We start from the raw sequence: 21,020 nt of genomic DNA, 5'->3' as shown, positions 1-21,020 counted from the left end.
GGCTTGGAGGCAACGAGCACCGGAACAAGTATGGTGTTAACTCGGCAGCTGACAAACTTCCCCTACAAGTCACTTTTAAAATTCTTTCTAGGTTCTCTATTGCTTTCTGAGCTAGAAATTTGGTTAAAACCAGGGATTGTTTACAAAGCAAAGAAAAAGACAGGCAGTAGAAGCTGCCTCAGTTTCCCCTGCGAGAACAGAGGAAACAGGGATGTGTGTCCACTGCTCGCCTTGCTGCTCACCGTTTCTAACTTGTCTACATAGGGGAGGTCTCCTCTAAGCAGATTGTTGTGGGCCATGTTTCAGGTGATAGCTAAGGCGTTGTGGTCTGCTTTAGGCTGTTTTATTGAGGGGTTACAGGTAATTTCTACCCTTGGATTACAAAATCAGGTTGGTGCAGATGCTGTTGGCAGGGACTGAGCTCAGCCTCAGCCATGCCCAAGCAGAGCTGGGGGCCCAGCACTCGTGCGGAGGGGCTGGGGGGCGGACAGGCACCAGCTGCTGCGGTTCACGGGCGCTCAGCTCCTTAGGGGCAGAGGCGGCTGGAGCAAGGCAAGCCCGAGCAAAGGCAGTGCTGGTGCGGTGCAGGGAGGGGAGCGCGGCTTGGCATGCCCATCTGGCTGTGTGTCCCTAGCGGGCTGGACAAAAGAGAGGGGCTGATGCCAGGCAGGAAGGTTCCCCTGCTGTGTTCAACCCAGGGAGCAGATCAGATCTTCCTGGTGTTTCAAAAGCCCTTAGACGTGGAAAGACGAAGCTTCTACTGCTTTGAATCCTGTGAAGGAGCAGGAGAAGGATGAGCTGGTGTGCAAAGTCCCCCAGAAGCCCTGCAGCTGCCTCTTCCCACCCTGCATGCCCGTCTCAGGCTGAGAAAAGGGGCCTTGTCCCTTACAGGGCTCGCCCTGCACGGGCAGGCAGTGCCTGGGGCCTCTTGTGTGCAGAGGTCTCTGGTTCATGGGGCTGCAGAGCACTGCCATCTCCTGCACCCCAGCCACAACCAGGAGCCCTCAGCCGCATGCCGAGCTGGACCAGCACAGCCCTCAGCCCCTTGCTGTGGCAGCGGGAGCCTGGGCTGCACTCTGGCCTCAACCCTTCTGCCCAACTCCCTGTGCAGGGGCATGCGTGGCTGCAGGAGGGCCTGGAGCAGGTACTTACTCTACGGCTTCCTCAGTGTGTGACTGTTGCTTGGTTTTCTGAAAGAGATGGGAGGAAAGTGCTCTCAGTCCTGCAGGGAGGGCACGTTGAGCTGGCACCTGAGCCTTGCTCACAGGCTCTGTTCCCCCAGCCCACCCCCAGCCTGGGCACACCCAGGTGTGCTGGGTGACTCTGGCCAGCTGTGTCCTGCTGCCCCAGGCCACAGCAAGGCCAGCACGCTCAGCATCCTGCTGCTAGTTGTACCTGCTGGTTGTTCTCTTGGAACCGGTGCTCTCACAGCTCTCCTTGTAGCAGATGTCCTGCTGTACCTTGTAGACTCTTCTGTACCTGTACACACAGCAGAGGGCGGAGTTGTAGGGAATAACAGGGACAGATCTGCTTTATGAGTGCAAAGCAGGGTGCTGGGGCCTCCGCAGTTTCCTTCCAGGCTGCAGTATTTCCTTCCTGTGCCCCAGTATTGCAGCAGGGTTGGTGGCAGCCCTCTGCTTGCACATGGTAAGGTAGAGAGGAGCTGGGCTGGCAGGCAGCGGGCAGGGGATCCGCTACTATTTGGGGGTCACAAACATCAAATCCAACCTCGCTGCTACACAGGGAGGCAACACCACTACAGGACCGTGCCCTGAAATGCAGCTGGCGGGGCAGCTCTAGGGGCTCGAGGGCACACGAGGCTGCTCAGCCTGCCCTGGGGAGGGGGCAGCTGCCACCCTGGGTCTGAGACGGCCTCACACTCGCTCTCCCTTCTCTGGAGCTGAGCTGTGGGGACACAGTCCCCAGCTCCGAGCACAAGAGGAAGGGGGGAGTACAACCCGCAGGCAGTACTCACAGGTAGTGGCAGGTGCCTCCTTCCCGCACAGGGAATGACTTGGTTTCCGAGTACAGCCGCGTGCATGAGTGTGGCACCTTCTTGCAGGCTGCTTGGGGAACAGGAGAGGGAGCTATCAACGAACCCATCTCTGGCCCTGGCTGCCTGTGCCCCATGGCAGGGGGCCAGTGAGCCCCCCCCCAGGTTTCTCCTCTGCTGTCCTGGAGGCCTGGGCTCTACAGAGCTGACCCACCGTGAGCTCCCAGCCCCACAGGGCCCAAGAAACTACGTGGGCAGGGCAGGAGCCTGGCTTGCCAGGCAGAGGCAGAGGGCTGGGCCTGGAGCAGACCTGTGCTCCCAGATCTGCCCAACCTGGAAAAAGCAAAGCCCAGCCCCTCCCTCTGCTGTTGGCACAGCTCAGCCCTCTCTAGGAAGCCTGCGCATGGTGAGGAGCTGGGTACTGACAGGGTGCGCTTGGTGTCCTGCACCCTGGGAACCCTGCGGCTGGGACAGCTGCCAAGCTGGGCACACACCATCCACTCGCAGAGGGAGCGCAGCACTCACCCAGCTCACAGAGCCGGCCCTTGAACCCCGGCCGGCAGTCACAGCGGTAGGACTCGGCATCCCTGGCGCAGGCGCCGCCGTTCCTGCAGGGGTTCGTGGAGCAGTTCTGCCCCTCACCTGCAACACACATACAGCCCTTAGAGCCCAGGGCTGCCGCACAGCCCGTCCCACCCCTCAGCAACCCCCAGGGATGGGGCAGCTGTGGGGGATGCCATGCCCCTTGTTTGCCTTACAGCAAGGCTGGCCAGCTGCTGCCATGTGCCCTTCCCGCCTGCAGGCCCTGGGCTGGGTCCCCGCTCCTCGTGTGCTTCCCTCAGACTTACTCTTGCTCTTCACCTCGCTCAGCTGCAGTGCCAGACTGCCCTGGCTGGACACCTCCGCGTTCTCCAGCTTCACTGGAGCCTCTGGGTCTGGGCAATGAGAGGGTCAAGTGTCATTGCCAGTGGGGGCCAGACCCAAAGGCAGCCCTTCAGATGGGATCCACCCTGCCCACAGCATCAGGGGGGTGGGTCAGGCCTGAGGCAATGGTTTAGCCCTTCCCAGTTGGCACCTCTAGAATTAGGATGACTGCTTCTGCCTTCCTGGAAGGCTGTGGGACAGGGAGCCCTGGGGAAGCAGGGGCAGAGTGGAGATGCGTGTGAACCCAGGGCTGCCATCACGTGTGCCAGCCCCTTTCCCCACCCCATGTCGTGGGGCTCCCAGGCCTGGTAAGATACCTGTGGGCTGGGATTTGTATATTTGGTTTTGCAGAGGTGGCAAATGGGTGGCTGGCTGGCCCTGGGTTAGTGAGGGGCTCCTCACCCAGATGCTCTCCTCAAGCACGAGGCTGTGCGTGGCAGGGGGGCTCAGGCTGCTGGGCAGGCAGGGGCTGCACTGGGGGGGTGCAGGGTCGCTGCCTGGGCTCCTGGTGTGGTGGGCAGGGACAGCGGCCAGCCTGTGCCACCGCCCTCTCTGGGTTCCTCGATCACCCCATGTCCCAGGCAGGTGTCCAGCAAGCAGGACAGGTGTTTGCCCAGTGAGAGAGCTCTGCCCTTCTCTAGGGCTCCCCCAGCCCTACAGCAGCCTGCCCAACTGCCACCCTGTCCTGGGGGAGGTGTAGAAGACAGCACTGGGTGATAGGAGGAGACTGGAAGGGCAACAGAGCACTCACCTGTCTTCACAGTGATGGATTTGCCCAATGCAGTGCTTAACTTGGCGCTGATCCTCCTTCTGCCATCCACCAGCTCAGTGAACCTGCGACAGGAGAGCCATGAGGGTATGGGGCACTGCAGGCACCGCAGGCCGCAGCTGCCCCGTGCTGGGGCCAAAGGAGCCCTTGCTGGCAGCATCAAGCTCAGTGCGAGCCCCGTGGGCTCAGCTGCTTACAAGGGCTGCCTGGCTCAGGGCCCCAGGGTACGGGCAAGAGTCCTAAGCCTGTGCGCACCCAGACAGGGGAGCTGGGAAAAAGGGCTTTGCTCAACCCAATGCTTGGGCCGAGCACTGGTAAAAGAGCCAGGAGTACAGGAACAGTGCATACCTGGGGCCTGGTGAGGGCTCTTCAGCTGTGTCGTGATCTGCTAGCAAGCGGAGCTCTGGCAGGAAAGCTGGGGGCAGCCTGTTGCGCAGGACCCGGGGGTGTCCAGCTTGGCTCCACCATCTCTCCGGAGACCCAGCCCCATCCCTCTGCACTGCAGCCCAAAGGGTTAGGCTTAGTGAGTCAGGCTGCGAGTCAGCACAGCAACCCCACTCCCAGCCAGTCTCCTCAGTCCCGAGCTGCCATTTCAGGCTGTCTGGGGACACATGCACGCTCTTTGCACATCTGGGCTGCAAGTGCCAGTCCCCGTGAAACATCACCGAGCTGTGAGTCTGCAGCTGATCTCTGCTCAGGGAGGCAGCACCCTGCAACCCCCCCACCTCCCTTTGCAGGAGTCCTGCATCCTGTCCCCAGAGCTGCAAGCACCCAGTCCAGGGCACAAGACCACACAGGCTTGTTACTCCACCAGTCAACCAGTTTCCTACCCCATGCCCCACGTTCCCATTAGCCCAGTGCCTGCCTCATGCTGCGGCAAGCCAGCAGCACCCCAGCCGCAGCGAGCCAGCCACTCACAGGTGGTGACGTAGAGGTGCATGGGCTCGCTGTGCACTTGGCCTTGCTCCGTGTTCTGCACAGCTGTCACAGACAGGCGGTACCGCTGCCCGGGGAGCAGGTCCCGCACTGTGTAGGACACAAGCTTCCCATTGGGCACGTAGCGGCTCTTCACACTCTGAGCAGTGGTGACGTTGATGATGTACCCCTCCATGGCACCAGTGGGTGGCTGCTCCCATGCCATGGACACCGAGGTGGTGGTGACACGGGAAGCAGTGAGGTTTTTAGGGGGTAGAGGCCCTGAGGGAGGCAGGAGGAGGGGAGACAAGAGGTCAGCACTGGTACTCCTGAATGGCAACCACCCTACTTGCTCACACCCCACCTTGTAAGCATGTCAGGGCCTCTGCTTGCCTGGCTGTGCCCCAGTGAGGCCTCAGCCATGCTCAGCACCGGGACATGCTCAGCACTGGGTCCCACCAAGGCGGGCAGAGCCTCACTGCACCCTGGCTCTCAGGCCTGGCCCTCCCCGCTCCGGCTGCCATACAGCAGGGATTGAATCAGGCCCATGCAGGCTCCCCACGGGGCTGAGCTCATGTTTGTCTTGGGTAGTGAACAACATCTGGCAGGAGAGGACATACTGCTGCCTTGCCTGCCCTTCCTGAGGGCTGCCTGCACGTCTCCTGCCCGCCGTGCTGGCCAGACAGGCTGACGGCTTTCACACCTTCCCCTCCTTGCAGCTTTCCCGCTGGCCACCGGCCGCGCTGTGCTAGCCAAGCCCCAGGGCCCTGCAGCTGCAGGGGGTGGCCAAGACAACCCCACTCACTCGTCCACACGTGGAAGGGGGCTGTGGCCAAACTCTCTGAGGGGTGGTCTTCTGTCCCCTGGCCACTCAGCGTCGTGACATGGACAATGTACCTCTCTCCTGGCTGCAGGTCTCTGTGTGGGAGGAAGGCAGGGTGGGAAGGGGTGAGCTGGGCAGCCAGGGAGGGCCAGCTGGCTGGGCGCTTGCCTGCAGCCCCACTCACAGGAAGGTGTACTTGGCCACGCTGCTGTTCAGCTCCACGGTACGGTCTGCCAGATCCCCCGGCTGGCGGATGGAGACACGCACCCTACTGACGGTGGAGTGCTTGAGCCGGTGGAGAGCCCATTGCACCGTGATGGCGCTGGCTGTCACATTCGTGATCTCAAAGCCTTCCACCGGACGCGGTCCTGGCCGGAGCAAGCAGAGAGGACTGCGGTCAGCTGTGGGTCACCCTGTCCCTTTCCCACACCCTTGCAGGTGTCCTGCCTGCCCCTCTGGATTGGCTTCCCCCGGCCGGCACCCGCACCCGTGGGCAGGCGGGAGGCACAACCACCTGCCTGCCCACAGGGCCTTGTGCCACCCATGGTGCTTCTCTGGCCCCAGCCCCTACCACAGCTCCAAATGGGACACAGTACCTGAGGCTGGCGCTCAGCCTGCAGCACACTTGAGGTGGCCATCCCGAGCCCAGTTCTCACTGCCCCCAGCTCAAGGCCTCCAGAAACGCTGGGGCCAGGGGCGCAGACCCTGCTGTGCACAGCACCATGCCAGCCTTCTCCCTTGAGCTTCACTCCATCTCAGCCTGACATGGGGGCATGTGGCCCACAGGCTTTCCCACCACCATCCCCCCCTCATTAGAGGGCAGCTTTTCAAGGTCTAATCCCCTCCATCCTCAGTTTGCACTTGATTTCTTCACCCGCCTGCCCTATAGATGACTGCAGCTACCCCTCCTGCCCATGCCATCACTGTGCCCCTGCTCGCCCGCAGAGCGGAGGTCCCTGCCAGCCTCTGCCCTCCCTGGCGCATCCCCATGCCAGGCCTGGTGGGATGGGGGGAAGCTCGCTCATAGAGCTTCGTTGCTGGCAGAGGTCACCCAGCCCTGCTGCCCAGCTGGCGTGGGGGCTTCTCCAGCTCAGCTGCCAGCCCTGGGGACCCACGCTGCCACAGGCCCACAGGTGAGGAGTGACCTGGTGAACAGGATCCAGGAGCGGTCCCCACTGACAGCTCCCAGGGCAGGGGCCCAGTGAGCCGCGGGGCATTCTGCCCCCTTTTACTCACAGCAAAGAGAACAGCAATTCTCTGTGCCAAGCGCTTTCCAATGGTCCCTGGCCGGATTTTAGGATCTGCACCACCACACCTTGCCAGGGGTTGGCACTGGCCTGGGCTGGGACTGGAGCCAGTGGCAGGGAAGAGGTGGCACAAGCCCTGGCACCAGCGTGGCCACGCGTGCTCACTACCGCAACCCCCCCGGGACGCTACTCACTAGTGCGCGTGGTGAGCATGATGGGCCTGCTGATATCATTCTTGTTGTTCACGTTGCGTTTGACTGAAAAGACAGAAATATTGTAGGCTCTGCCGGAGGCTAGTGCCCGCAATTGGTGGGCAGAACGACTTCGGTCCACAAAATCTGTCCTGCGGTAAGAGCCGTCGAGGGATACGTACGTCACGGCGTAGCCGTCAATGAGTTGCCTGGCGGCTGCGTCCTCAGGTGGGTGCCAAGAAATCAACACACCAGTGTCCTCCACCCTTTCCACCTTTAATGAGGTTGGTGGCAGCAATTCTTCAGGGTGTGGGCAAAAGCAAAGGGGAGAGGTAACGCCATGAATCTTTAGAGAACAGACCCCGGGAGCGAGAGGCAGAGTGGCAGCAATGGAGGATGGGGCCCTGGCTCTCCCCTCAGCGTGCCTGGCAGAGCCCTGCAGGCGCCAGCCACCACCAGCCTGCCAGGCGCAGGAACCAGGGCAACGGGAGGGCTCCCGGCCACCGCCACCTGGCAGCACCCATGGCTGAGCACTCGCCCCACATGCCAGGGCTAAGGCATCAGTGAGATGGGGCCACAGGAAGGCTGGTGCCAGCAGCGAGAGGCTTCCCTCACACACCTCCCTTCCCAAGCGCACCCGAGGGATTGCCATCACCACAGAAGGCCTGGGAAACCTGTCCCCAGCATCCTCGTGCCCACGGCAGTGGCTCAGCATGACAGCACCTGCCCACAGCATCGCTGGGGCCTGCGCTGCCCCTGCAGAGGCGAGGCCCCTGCCCTGCCCGCCTCAAGGAGAGCTGATGGTCCTGGATGGCGTCGAGCCCCTCACAGGCGGTGGTCACCGCCTGGCCAGCGTTGAGCCCCACATCACGTCCTGGTGCCGCTGCTGAGGGCCTTTACCTTTCTCGCAGCTCTTGCCTGTGTAGCTGACTTTGCAGGTGCAGCTGTGGGTGCCATTGCTGGGCAGGCAGTAGCCTCTGCTCCCGCAGGGACTGGAGAAGCATGGGTCGCTGGCTGTGGAGAGGTGCCGGCCGCCAGTGTTAGTGCTGCTGGCTGTCCAAGGGGCTGCCCCGCGCCGAGCCGCCCCGCGCGCCTCACCTGTCTCACAGTGGTAGCCGAAGAAGCCCTCGGGGCACACGCAAAGGTAGGAGCCTCTGTAGCTCTCGCACTCCCCTCCGTTTCGGCAAGGACCCGACTCACAGGCATCCACTTCTGGAGGCAGGAGCAGGCCAGCGGTGAGCAGGCACCCCCGGCATGCCCAGCTAGCACCCATGGGCCAGCAACAACCACCCCTGAAGGGGCAGCAGGACGGACTTGCAGCCCAAAGCTCGGCAGAGCTGGGCTGGACCCAGGATTCCACCCAAGCACTGCAGCAGCCACATCCCCTGGCAGGGGGCAGATGGCTTCAAAAGGGGATCCATCACTGACAGACACCTTGTTCCTTGCATCCTCCTCCCCAGGAGCAGTTTCAGCTCTGCCCTCAAAACTGCAGGCAAGGAGGCAGCAAGTGCCCAGCTGATGGCTTGAGATCAAGGTGCCCAAAACAGTGACCAGCATCCCAGCACCCACAGTCCAGCCTTCTGCCACCCCGGGAAGGGCAAGTCCCTACCTGTCTCACACTGGGTCCCCACAAAGCCCTCAGGACAGAAGCAAGCAAAGGACCCAGGCAGGTCCTGGCAGGTCCCACCGTTCTTACAGGGCTCCGACTGGCACTCGTTGACATCTGTGGAGCAGCAAGAGGAGAGGCATTGGCTCAGCACAGCAACAGGCTCAGAGGCAAGGGACAGAGGGTTCGGAGAGGCAGCGCTTCTCCCACAGGACACAGACTTTCCTCAGGTCACTCACTACCCCCAAGTCCAGCAGCCAGGAACAGCCCCACCCCTGGGGCTATTGAGACCCCCCTGCCCCACACCTGCCCCTGCATTGGGCTGCAGCAGGAGCTGGGCATGGGGACATGCCCATGGGCACACAGCAGGCAGTGCAGGGCTGTGCCAACAGGTCCCTACAGTGAGCATCCGACCAGCTCCTACCAGGCGCTGGGCTCACACCTGCCACAGAGTCCCACCAGCCACCATGCTGCCCAGCACCCCTTCAACCACAACCATGCGCACACATAGAAGCAGAAGCTCAGCATGGCCAAAAACATGCAAACTCAAACTGCTTTTTTCCCCTTCACTTGGCCAATAACGTTGGAGCCAAGCAGAGCACCCCACACCCAGATCCCAAGATCTTCTCTGCACGGGCTTAACACTCATCAGGAGAAGTCACTGCCCCATCAGTGATGGGGATGCCCACCCAGCATCCATCAGCAGGGGGGCACGAGTGGTGCACATGCCCCTGAGCCCTGCCTGCTCCTCTGCCTGACTGGGAGCACCATCTCCCCGCTGGCAAATCCACAGCCGGCCAGGGGCGCTAGGAGAGGAGCCCTCACTGCAGGCTGATCCGAGCACACCAGGAGGACACTGAAGCCAGCGCACACATGTGAGGGCAGTCCAGCTTCTGGCTGTGGGGTTTGCATGTGCTGCCGTTCCCTGGGAGCCAGAGGGTGAAAAGGGTTGGTGACTGCCACCCACTGCAGCCCTAGGGCATAACTGGCAGAGTCTCTTACCCAACTCGCAGCGCTGGCCAGTGTAACCCAGCTCACAAAGGCACAGGAACTCAGCAACACGATCCTTGCACCGGCCGCCATTCAGGCAGGGCTGGGAGTGGCACTCATCAATCTCTGCGGGCATTTGGGCAGGGGAGAGACAAGGCAAGAGATGTGAGCACTGGGCTGGGGTCTCCGGGGGGCTCTGACTACAGATGGGGGCAAGGGAGGACCGGAGTACGCGTCCTGGGGTCACCAAGCCATGGCTGTGACCGCAGCCCACTGGGACAGCACCCCAGGGCTCAGCCACTCCCCAGCGCTCCTCACCATCGCACTCGGGGGGGTCGCTCCAGACACCTGGCAAGCTGCAGACGCGGGGGTGGTTGTGCTGACTGAGGGTGTAGCCCAGCTCACACTGGTATTCAGCCAGCGAGCCCACCTTGGTGGAGTTGAAGGAGGCCTGGGCGTGCTTCACCTCGCTGGGGATGCCACAGTCGACCTCTGAGGAGAGATGGGGAAGTGAGTGGGGTTCCACGGAGGCACCCCAATCCCCTGGCTGGCAGGGGCAGCACAAGGCCCTTACCGGACTGGCAGTGCTTCCCTACATAGCCCACGGGGCACGTGCATGTGTAGCCCCTGCCAAGGTCTTCACAGGTAGCACCATTCTCACAGGGGCTAGGGAAGCACGGGGAGGGCACTGGAAGAGCAGAGCAAAGAGCATCTGCTGTGGAGCTGGCAGAGCCCAGAAACCAGAGCCACCTCCTCCAGCAGGATGTGCGGAAGAGTTGAAGCACTTTCAACTAGAGCGAAGTGGGCTCAAAGCAAGCAGTGAGGCTCACTTACTGCCACCACAGCTGTCGGCTCTGCCGGCAGCCCCAACACCTCCCCAGGCAGCCCCCAGCAGCAGCACACCCCACTCACACCTACCGATCTCGCAGTGCCGGCCAGCATAGCCCAGGGGACAGTCGCACTTGTACTTGCCGATGTAGTGGAAGCAGGTGCCCCCGTTCTGGCAGGGCCCTGAGGCGCAGGGGTCTGGCTTACCTGGGGGCACAGGGCAGGCAGGGGCTGAGCAGAGAGAGGATGACTGCTGCCTCTCCTCCTGGGGGGGCAATCATACCAATCATACCAATCTCGCAGTGCTTGCCAGTGAAGCGGTAGGGGCAGCTGCAGTGGTACTCGCCATCTGCCTCTCGGCACGTGCCCCCGTTGCGACAGGGCCCTGGACTGCAGAATTGTGGCTTGGCTGCAGAGAGACCACCGAGAGCGGCGGTCACCCACTGCTGCTAGCACCATGAGAGCCGCTGCCTCCCACCAGCACCCCAACAAACCCCTCACTGCATGCAGGAAAGCTGAGTGCACTATGGCTCAGCCCTGGGCTCAGCAACACTGGGAAACAACACCCCTGCAGACGAGTGCCAGGGCCTCAGGCACACAATGCCAGGGAACTGGTGGCTGCTTCTGAGGCCAGAAGCTCAGGCACATTAAAAAAACCCCTCCAACACTGATGGGTTTGTGTCGGAAACACAAGAACTGGATCAACTGCTGCAACTATCAGAGGCCATGAAGAGAACAATGCAATCCTTCCTCCAGCCTGTGGGATGGGGTGACCTGCACTCACTTCCAGCTGCAGCTCAGCAAGCAGCTGCTCATCTCCCACAAGGGTCCAAGCTCTTCTCCCACCCCCTGCCAGGTACCAGGGCCAGCAGGGAGCTCTGTCTGGGTACCTTTCTCGCAGTGTTTCCCAAAGAACCCTCGAGGACACTCGCAGGAGTACGAGTCATCGTGAACCTCGCAGGACCCCCCGTTCAGGCAGGGCTCTGAGTCACAGGGTGACGGCATCGCTGCAAAGCCAATCACAGGGCATCACTGAGGATGTACGATCAGGGGTGTGAGAGCTGCTCCCTGGCTCATCCTCCCGGGCCCCATCACGTGCCCCTCCCCCGGGCTGGTTCCGCACTCCGCAGAGGAGACTCACTGTGGTTGGTGCCATAGTCGGTGTGGCAGACGCAGAGGTAGCTCCCGCCGTACTCCATGCAGTACCCGCCGTCTGGGCACTGGGTGTTCATGTTGCATGGGGTGGTGGTGACTTCTGCAAACACATGGCCAGCGCGCACCTCCATCAGCCGGTGGCAGGAGGACACACAGCCAGCTGCCTGGCCAGAAACGGGAGTCTTCTAACTTTGCAGGGTCTGATGAGATGGGAGGGACCCTCTGTACCCCTCAGCACAGACCATGCGAATGGCAATGGCCAGTCTGGATGCCCAGCTAGCTTCGGAGTGGGAGCACATGAAGGCTGCGGTTCTCTCCCCATGTAGGGGAGCCGGGCTGTGGCCAGGGGCTGGGAGAGGCATGGCTCTGGCTCAAGGAGGAGCGATGGAGACGCAAGTGTTGTCTCCTCAGCAGGGAACAAAATTTCCAGGCTCAAATCCAGTACATGCCCTGGTACTGTGCTAGGCTCAGGCATGGGCAGGGTGTCTCCTGGCTTGCCAAATAGCCTGCCTGCCAGAGGGAACAAACATGGTGATCAAGAAGCCTTCGCCTACCGAATTCACAGAGAAGACCAAAAAACCCAGGCAGGCACTGGCAGATGGTGACGTTCCCTTCCAGACAGCTGCCCCCATTGCGACATTCACAGCCCTCTGAGAGCTCTGCAAGAGAGGAAATAAGAGCTTCCCAGGACCCCTCCTGCTTGCAGGGCTGGGACAGCCAAGCAGCCTTGCCAGATGCCACCCCTAGTGGGGACTCAGGTGGCTGGCAGCCATGAGGCCCCCCAGACCCCCACGGACAGCATCCCTCAGCAGGATGGACCCACTGTTCAGTTCAAAAGCCCCTGAACAGGCTCTCCAGGGTGGCTGCTTCTCCCTCTCAGGAGCACATGGTCTCCCCTAGAGATGTGAGACCCCACTGAAGAGACTCCTCCCAGCACTCACTGTCACGACAGTCCTGCCCGCTATAGCCCTCCTGGCACTCGCAGACGTAGCCCTGCTCCGTCTCCAGGCAGTTTCCCGCATTCTGGCAGGGCTGGGAGAGGCAGGCACCGGGCACATGGGGCCCACCTGTGGGGGGGGCACAAGTGAACAAGAGCCACCCCATCCTGGGGAGCCGCTGTCCCAGGGGAGCCGTGGCAAAGCTACAGCTTCATGCTGGAGCCCCCACCACGGCTGAGCAGCCCCAATGGAAGGAGCTCCCTCCCGGCAGCACCACGACCCCCCCCGAACACGCTGCACTTTGGCACTACCCACACTGGAGACAACCCCTTTTTAGCCATTCCTCCCTTCCTGGACAGCTCCACCACAAGCCACTCCCGCGCTGGGCAGTGTGAGCTGTGGCTCCACTCACCATACTGGCAGTTGTTGCCATAATAACCCGGGGAGCAGGTGCAGATGTAGCGGCCAGGGCGGATGTAGTTGCACGTCTGCCGGTTCCGGCAGCTCCGATCCTCACAGGAAGACGAGTCTGGGTGGGAGAAAGCAAGGAAGCGAGTGATGAGCAGAGCCTGGCCCTGGGAAAGGGGTTGTGATGACCGCAGGAGCCCGAGGAACACGGTCCCTGGCACGGGTCGTGCCAGTGTGCAGGCAGGAACAGGCACCTGTCTGGCAGCGCTGTCCCACGAAGGGCTCCAGGCACACACAGGTGAAGTTATCAACCAGATCGACACAGTGCCCACCGTTCAGGCATGGGCTGGACTCGCACTCGTTCACCTCTGCAAGGAGAGGCCGGGGAGCGGGGGTCAGGCCATGCACAGGCGATGCCAGTTCCCCCGCTACCTCCCAGCCTAGACGATGCTTGGGAGGAGGAAGACAACAGCCAGGAGAAAACAAAACAAAACAACAAACAAAACAAACAAAATCAGTGCCACTGACAACACCAAGTGCTCCTCTCCCAAAAACGTGGCTGGGGGAGCAGCAGGGCAGGAAGGCAGCTTGGCAAGACGTGAAGCGTTGCCATTTCCCTCCGGCACCGGTTCCTGCCACCTACCTGTCTGGCACTCCGTCCCCGTGTACCCCGGCTGGCACAAGCATGTTGCCGTCCCATTTGCTGCCTGGCACCTCCCACCATTCTGGCACTCCCTGCCCTCACATGGCAACTCTTCTGCAGGACAGTGAAAGAAAGAGGGAAAGAGAGGGGATCAACCCAGGTGCAGGACTGGGACATGGCATCCTCTGCACACACAGTGACGCTGGGGCCAGGCAAAGAGCACAGCTCAGAGCAACCAACGCAGCAGCTATGTTCTTGGCCACGGCTCTTCTCAAAGCCCTTCCATGGGCAGCCCTTTCAAGCCTCTGCACCTCAAGGATGCCAGCATGCGGTGCTGGGCGTTTCTCCCTCCCTTCCCCAAAAGTCAACTCCCTGCTCACCTTCTCCACCAGTGTGGAGGCTCACCAAGAGCCAAATGCTTTGGTGGCACTTCACCAGTGGGCAGAGGCCAGTGGCAGTGGAAACCAGCCACCATGGCCCCTGCCAGGGACTGGGAGATTCCCTGCTGGCTTCGCAAGGCTTGGGACCAGAGCATCCCCAGCAAAAGCAGGGCCTACAAGCCTTCTGTTTAAGCACTACCCGCCAGCTTTTCTCACTTAAGGGAGCGGTGGTGGGAGAGGCACAGGCTGCCAGCGGCCGGAAGGGCCCACGGCCAGAGCAAAGTTTCCTTTGCCTGCAGCAAGCTGAAATTCAAGCCGGCCGTCACCAACCACTCAAGCCCAGCAGCTGCCACAGGGAGCCCTGGCCCTGAAGAGCCCTGCCAAGGGCAGCTGTGCCCTCCAAGCCTGGGATCCCCACTCTTCAAGTGCAGCAAAGAGCCGCAGCCCCACCGCGCCGGCAGCCCCGTGCTTACCACTCTCACAGCTGGTGCCTCTGAAGCCGGGCAGGCACCTGCAGCTGAAGCTGCCAGCACCGTTGAGGCAGGTGGCTCCGTTCTGACATGGGTGGGAGAGACACTCGTCCACATCTGAAACAAAGCCCCAGGTTGGGGCAGGAGCTCAGCGCAGGGACAGACAGACTGCCAGCGGTGATGCCAGCAGCGACACCTGCTCCCTAGGGCAAAGCACTGAGAGTGCGGGGCCGGCACTCACCGATATGGCACCTCTTCCCAGTGAAGCCAGCCAGGCAGGAGCAGGTGTAGGAGGGGTTCCCTGTGATGCAGTCCTCGATACACTTCCCCCCGTTCAGGCAGGGCCGCAGCGTCAGGCAGACAGAGGCTGTGGGACAGGCAGTGCGCCCCGTCAGCCCGTGCCCCAGCAGGGCTCATCCCCCACCACACCAGTGCCAGGTTCTGTGCCCGGCCCTGTGCCCGCCCGGCTCCCCGGGGTGCTCAGGGAACCCAACGGGGACTGCCTGTCTCATGGCAGGGCAGGGTCTGCTCCTCCGGGGCTCTCCTGGGACTTGGGGGGGCAGTTTTATGCCTTCTGTACAAGGGGGAGGAGCTGCACAGGGTCAGTCCCACCAGCTGTGGGGACACAGATGTGCCCTTATTTATCAGCCGGGGCAGAGGGAAAGTGGGACCGGAGAGCCCGTGCACAGCAAACCCATTGGTAATGCAAGGCACACACAGATCATGGGTGGGAAAACACAGCTGTGGGGAGCAGGGATGAGGAATGCAAGGCCAGCAGCTCCACAGGGACAAGTCAGGACCCACACGGTAGGGAGTGCAGCCCAGCCCTGGTGCCCCAGCCCCGTAGGGGAGGCTGCATCCAGCCCTCCACATGGTTCGCCCCAGCCCCCCGAGACTGATGGAGCTGGACATCCCCCGAGGGTGCCAGCCCCTCTGCCCTGCCCTGCCTGTGCACCATCACCTCTTTCCCAGGCTCCCTCATCATTCCCTGCAGGCTCTTTTTGTCTCAAAAGTCTTCCTCCCCTCCCCATTTCTCTCCCAGCCCCTTCCCAGCCCCGGGCACCTGTGGGTGCCATCCCCAGCCACAGTAGGCACTGAGGACGTTCCCCCCATGGCTGTCTCCCCTCCCTCCCCAAGCCCTTTGAGCTGTCCCCTCCACCCCCAGAGGTGGGGGTTGAGGCAGGGAAAGACAGGGCTGGAGAACAGTGTGGGGTTGGGTTGGGAGTTAAATAAACCTAACTGCTGTCCTCTTACTTGTATTGCTGCAGCCCCCCACTTGCACCTGGGCATCATCGATTCTGAACACCCAGCGCCCGGGGATACCCACATTTGTCGTCATCTCCACGTCAGCGATGTCATCGGTGCGGGATCCAGGGATGTTGAAGTAGCGCTTTCCATCACCAGCGTTAAAACCTGCCTGGGAGAACAAGGGCAAGAGAGTAAAGAGACATCACTAACACATGGGGCAAGGCGGCTTGAGCACGAGGGCTCATCTCTCCTGCCACTCAGCAGTGCTCAGACCAACTGTCCCTTTCCATGTGCCACCAGCCAGCGCTCAGCCCTGCCCACGTGCGGGGACAAAAGCAGCACATTGGGGCAAAGCAGCCACCCGGTCCCTCCCCTGGAATTCCAAACCCATCAGCTTCCTCTCCACCTGCAGCAATCTCCTGCCTGCCGCAGGCTGGCGGCAGGGAGCCAAGCACGGATCAGCTGCCGGGAAATTCACACATCTGAATAGGTACTGGGGTTTTTGTAGGTGTTGGCTTTTTTTCACCCCTTAAACACAACAACACACACAAGGATGAAACAAAAATATGAGTGAAAGCTGTGCTGGCTGTGGCAGCTGCTCCTTACGGCTGAGGTTAGGAAGGAAAAGGGACTACGAGGCAGCAGCCAAGGCAAAGACCTCCAGTTTCGGGATAACAAAGCCCCCTGTATGGTCTTAGCTTTGGGAGCCAGAGTACACATGGATATTTAAGAACATTTTTGGTTTTTTCTAAAAAAAATAAAAAAAAGCTTTCCACCTCCAAAAAACCCAAACCAGGAGCTGTGAGCTCACAATGCAGATGTGCTACCTGGACACCCCAGGGGCCGCGTTCGCCGCTTACCTGTGCCGCAATGCCGCCGAGCCCAGCAAAGTCCCCCCCACTGCTGGCGTGCATACCCGTGGTCCAGGTGATGGACTCGTAGTTGAAGATGGTGAAGGAGAGCTTGCCATCCGTGATGAGGACAATCTGAAAAGTGTTTACCTGCAGCAGAGAGGGGAAGAAAGTGCTGAGCAGGCAGAAGAGGAACAGGTGAGCCAGCCAAAAACCAGTCAGAAAACAAAAGGAAGCATCGAGAAAAGGGGTGTTTCTTTGAGGCCCAGTCCTCCACTGCTAGAAAAGGCAGTTGCATTTAATTATTTTAAGCCTAAGGTGTCATGATCCCCACAGCCAGCAGAACAGCTCGTTTCTGCTCCCTGGGGAACTGGAAAAAACATGGAGAAATGTGGTTATCAGGCCCCTGGAAAAAGGGCCCTGAACCCTGTCTGTGACCAGGTCCTCAGCACAGCCAGACACAGGCGAACACAGGCAAGCAAATGCCACCCTGCTGCTGCATGGGAAGGGGGATGCTGGCAATTTACAGCCTCTGTGCAGCACAAAGAGGAGGGTTTGGTTTTGCCAAGCTGGCACTGCTCTGTCATTACAAGGCATCGTGATAGAGCCACTGGGGTCTGCTTAGGCCTGCTGATGGCTCTGTGCCACACACGGTAGGAGTGCCACCACTGGGGAAGGCACCAGAGCTCCACGGGGAAGCTCCTTTTTTAAAAAAAAAAAACTACCCCTAAACTAACAGCTGCTTTGCCCCTGCTACTCACTGGTGAAAACGAACTGCCCCCGAAAAAGGTCACTCGGTACCAGGTGGCAATGAAGACCCACTGCGCGGAAAACCCCGGAAACTCGGGGAAATACTGCACAATGTCCCTGCTCGCTCTCTCCAAGATGGGCTGCTCGGTGCTCTCCCGGTAATACACATCACCCGCCCGCCGGTTATCCACGTCTGCCCAGAAAGCAGCCACCACACGCCGGTCCTTGGAGATGGGGAAGGCCACCGGCGTGAACTGGGAGACCTCCTTCAGGAATGAGATGATCCCATTGTTGTTCACCTGCAGAGAGGGATGGAAAGAAATTGGCAGCCACAGTTGATTCCTGCCGCTGGCAGGAATGTCTTAAAGGCGTTTTCCATTTCACCTTTCCCCTTCCCCCCCTTTCCACAAATATTGGAGCACTTCCCCTTCCTGCCCTTGGAAGTGGAGACATGTCTGGGCGCCCGCAGCCCCCCGCGCCTGCAGCCCCCGCCCCAGCCGCTCGCTTAAGTGCGGCTGCAGGGACACAGCGCCTGAACAAACCCAGCCCTGTTCTCCAGCGCGCTGGGCCAGGGGAAGGGGCAACAGCTGAGAAAACTGCAGCGGCCCCAGTGCTTTAAACAAACAGCGCCCGGCATGTTCGGCCGGCTCGCACCAGTGCTCTTGGCCAAGGGGCTGTTTCGCTCGCTCCCTGCTTACTCCCAGCCAAGATGCAGCCTGCAGGGCTGGGGTCTAGGGCCAGGCATTGCTGCCACCCTCCTGGCATGGGGGTCATGCCCGAGACAGGCGGCTACCAGCACAGGAGCCTTGGTAGGCAGCAGTCCATCCGCTGGCATGCAAGTGAGCTAACAAGCGGTCAAGCTAACGAGCTCCGGTCCCCAGTTGACCAAGCGCCACCATCCCATGCAAAAAGCCTCTGGTGCTGGCTGCTCTCATTAAAGCAGAGGATGCCAGACACCCGACACAAGACACTGCCCTTCCTCAGCACTAGTTAAGTGGGGTAACTAGGGTCTAGGGATGCCTGGCCCAAGGATGCATGGCGCAGGCAGCCCTCAGCCAAGGGGAGGCAGCTGGAGACGGGGGATGCTGCTGCCTGGAGTGCTGCCTCCTGGCTTGTGGATGTAGTGCAGGTACAGAAGGGGAAGAAAGCCCCTGCCTGCACTGCTGCCTGAGCATGTAGCAAGGGGGCAGGGGTCAAAGGGAACTGCTCTTGTCCTCAGCCCCCAAACTGCTGAGAGGAGACTGCCAGCATCCTGCCACAGTGGCAAGCCCAGTGGAGCATGGGGCTCCCACACACTCCGTTCCCCTGCCCACAGTGCTGCCTGCAAGCCACAGCAGCACAGGCTAGACACTGGCAGCACTGGCCCCGCAAGCCCCTGGGCTGCAGAGTGGGAAAGCAGGCTCACGGTGCAGGCAAGAGGCTGTGGAGCAAGGAGCAGCGCTGGCACACAGAAGGGAGGGGCAGGCAGCGGTACCACGCTCACGTGCTGGCAAGGAGCCAGCATCCCACCAGGAGCCATGCCGAAGCCAGCGTGCCTGTGTCCCGGCTGCCCATATGTCCAGACTGAGGGTGGGCAACCAGGCTGTGACTGTGCAGCCCCTGGAGAGGCTTCCCAACCCCCGAGGAGGGTCCCCAGCCCCTCCATGTGAACCCAGGGCAGTCCTTGCTCTGACTAAGGGGAAGAGGATTCCTGCTTCCCAAAGCCTCTGTAACCCCACAGTGTCCACAGAGGAACATTCTTCCCCTGATTAAAGCAAGATGGGAGAGAACCAGAGCCAAGAAGGGCTTTTTTGTTGTTGCTGGTTTTTGCATAGGAGGAGGGGGTGGTTGGAGGCAGCCCTCGAGGATGGAGGTTTCCAGGTGAGCCCAACCTCACACCCACTCCCCCAGGACAGTGGCTCCCCAGGGAGGAACAGCCTTGCCACAAGAACCCCTCTGACAGGGGCAGGCAAGCTGGCCCTGCTGAATCCAGGGGTCTTGGTTCAGGGGATGGGCACGTACCATCCTCTGACCCCTGAAACCCCTCCGAGACCCAGAGCTGTGCTGTGGATCCCGGACAGGACAGCCATCACATCACCTAGCTTCTCACAGCCTCTTCTATCCTCCCACTGTGGCTCAAGCTCCCAGCCCAGGTCCCTCCCACCTGGTAGCAGGGCTGGCGCTTTTATCAGGAGAAAAAAAACATCATTGAGGACCAAGGACTTCCTGCATTTAGCTGAGATGGCCGGACAGTAAACAAGCCCACCTCTGAGGCAATACTCAGCCCACTCCTCTGTCAGCCAGGTCCAGATCATCAGTCAGCCCAGAGCAAAACAGGGAGAAGGGACCAGTATGCCAGAGGATTCACTGCACCAGGTGGGAGCACAGACTCACCCAAGGACACAAGGCAGGTAGTCAGAGACACCCAAAAGGCTCCAGGGACAACTGGGCAACTTAGGGCTGCTCCTCTGCCTGATGGTCACAGCCACGAGTGACAATGATGGGCCAGGCATGACTCGAGATCTCTGGCCATAATCCCCTCCGCGCAGCTCAGGGGCTGCACGTTAGTGGGGGTCCCAGCGGCCCAGCTGCCCCGCGGGCACAGGGAGAAGAGCAGAAGGAGCAGGATGTGCCAAGCACCAACCCAGCCCACTACAACACAATCCAGAGGGCTCTCACCCACCAGCCATGCCCAGCTCCCTGCACGGGCTGGTTCCACGGAGCGTGGGGATCACAGGCTCCAGCCAGGGCTAAGTCCAGAGCTCCATCCAGCACCCACAGCATGGCAGGGCCAGGACCCTCACCAGGGCCAAGACCCCTGTCACAGCACCCAGGGCAGCCTCAGCCCCACTGAGCCAGGGGCCCGGCCGTACCTCCCCCCACCCTCAGCACACGGTTATTCCGCTGATGCTCCGAGTTAAACGGGGACCACCAAGAGCACCTGTGGAAACCAACATGCACTTAGGTCCAGCCAAGCAGGATAGTAATATCTAAAAATCGACTGAAATGGACTGAAATCGACTGAAATGGACTGAAATCGACTGAAATGGACTGAAATCGACTGAAATGGACTGAAATCGACTGAGATCGACTGAGATCGGAGGCCGCGGGGGAAGCTGTCCCCGCTGCATCCCGGTACTCACATAGAGGCCGGTGTGCCCTGCGCCGAAGAAGGGGAAGGGGATGGAGAGGGGCCGCAGCTCGGAGCCGCCGTCGTCTTGCTTCCGCGTGGCGGCGTCGCCCTGCGCGGGCCCGAAGGGGTAAAAATCCGCCAACGGCACCACGCCGCCCGCCCACAGCCACTCGCCCAGGGCCACCAAGACGGCCCAGCCCGCCAGGCCCTGCATGGCCGCGGGGATCCGCCGCTCGCCGCTCACGCCGGCACCGGCCACCGCAGCATGGCAGCAAGGCGGGGGTAGGGCGCCCGCCGACGGGCACGGAGATGATGGGCACGGAGTTCGGAGATGATGGGCACGGAGTTCGGAGATGACGACCGCGGAGCTCGGAGATGACGACCGCGGAGCTCGGAGATGGCGGCCGGAGCTCGGAGCCGCGGCCCCAGCACCAAGCGCCCGCTGCAGTGCGGAGCTCCGCGCCGAACCCCTTCACCTCGCAGGCCCGCCCCCCGCGGCTGATTTGCATAGGCAGGGTGCGGCCAGCCAATGGGCGCTCGGCGCAGCGAGCGTGCCGCGGTGTGAGGCGGGGCATGCAAATAAAGCGGGGGAGGGGGCGGCAGGGGACCCCTGTGCCGCGCTCTCCTCCCCAGGCCCCTCGCAGGGACCCCTCGCAGGGACCCCGCGCCGCCCCCTCGTTCCCCCGCGGGGGAACAGTCTCCACTAGCCGAGGGCACGCGTGGGTGCAGAGGCCCCACTCCAGGGCCAGCCGTGACCCCGCTCCCTCCAGCTGCAGTTC

At 61.4% G+C, this 21,020-nt stretch overlaps 1 protein-coding gene across 1 annotated transcript; it reads right to left on the bottom strand.

The window, feature by feature from the left end:
- Positions 1-672: 672 nt before the first annotated feature.
- On the bottom strand, positions 673-20,455 carry SNED1 (sushi, nidogen and EGF like domains 1; the record flags this gene model as incomplete). Its single annotated transcript, XM_080349788.1, has 33 exons — positions 673-772; positions 1,153-1,190; positions 1,396-1,479; positions 1,976-2,063; positions 2,519-2,635; positions 2,842-2,928; positions 3,669-3,751; positions 4,035-4,185; positions 4,605-4,883; positions 5,407-5,519; positions 5,609-5,792; positions 6,866-7,162; positions 7,763-7,876; positions 7,961-8,074; positions 8,472-8,585; positions 9,471-9,584; positions 9,777-9,950; positions 10,033-10,146; positions 10,377-10,493; positions 10,579-10,695; positions 11,177-11,293; positions 11,428-11,541; positions 11,996-12,100; positions 12,383-12,508; positions 12,792-12,908; positions 13,042-13,155; positions 13,431-13,544; positions 14,284-14,397; positions 14,522-14,647; positions 15,535-15,697; positions 16,389-16,529; positions 17,141-17,428; positions 20,252-20,455. The coding sequence occupies 32 exons, from the start codon at positions 20,453-20,455 to the stop codon at positions 1,154-1,156; spliced, it is 4,341 nt and encodes a 1,446-aa protein (XP_080205914.1). The 3' UTR covers positions 673-772; position 1,153.
- Positions 20,456-21,020: the final 565 nt, after the last annotated feature.

The sequence above is a fragment of the Nesoenas mayeri genome (assembly GCF_963082525.1).
Source record: "Nesoenas mayeri genome assembly, chromosome: 9".
Lineage (NCBI taxonomy): Eukaryota > Metazoa > Chordata > Aves > Columbiformes > Columbidae > Nesoenas > Nesoenas mayeri.
Note: the sequence above shows the minus strand (reverse complement) of the source record. Positions and strands in the feature narration are given on the sequence as shown.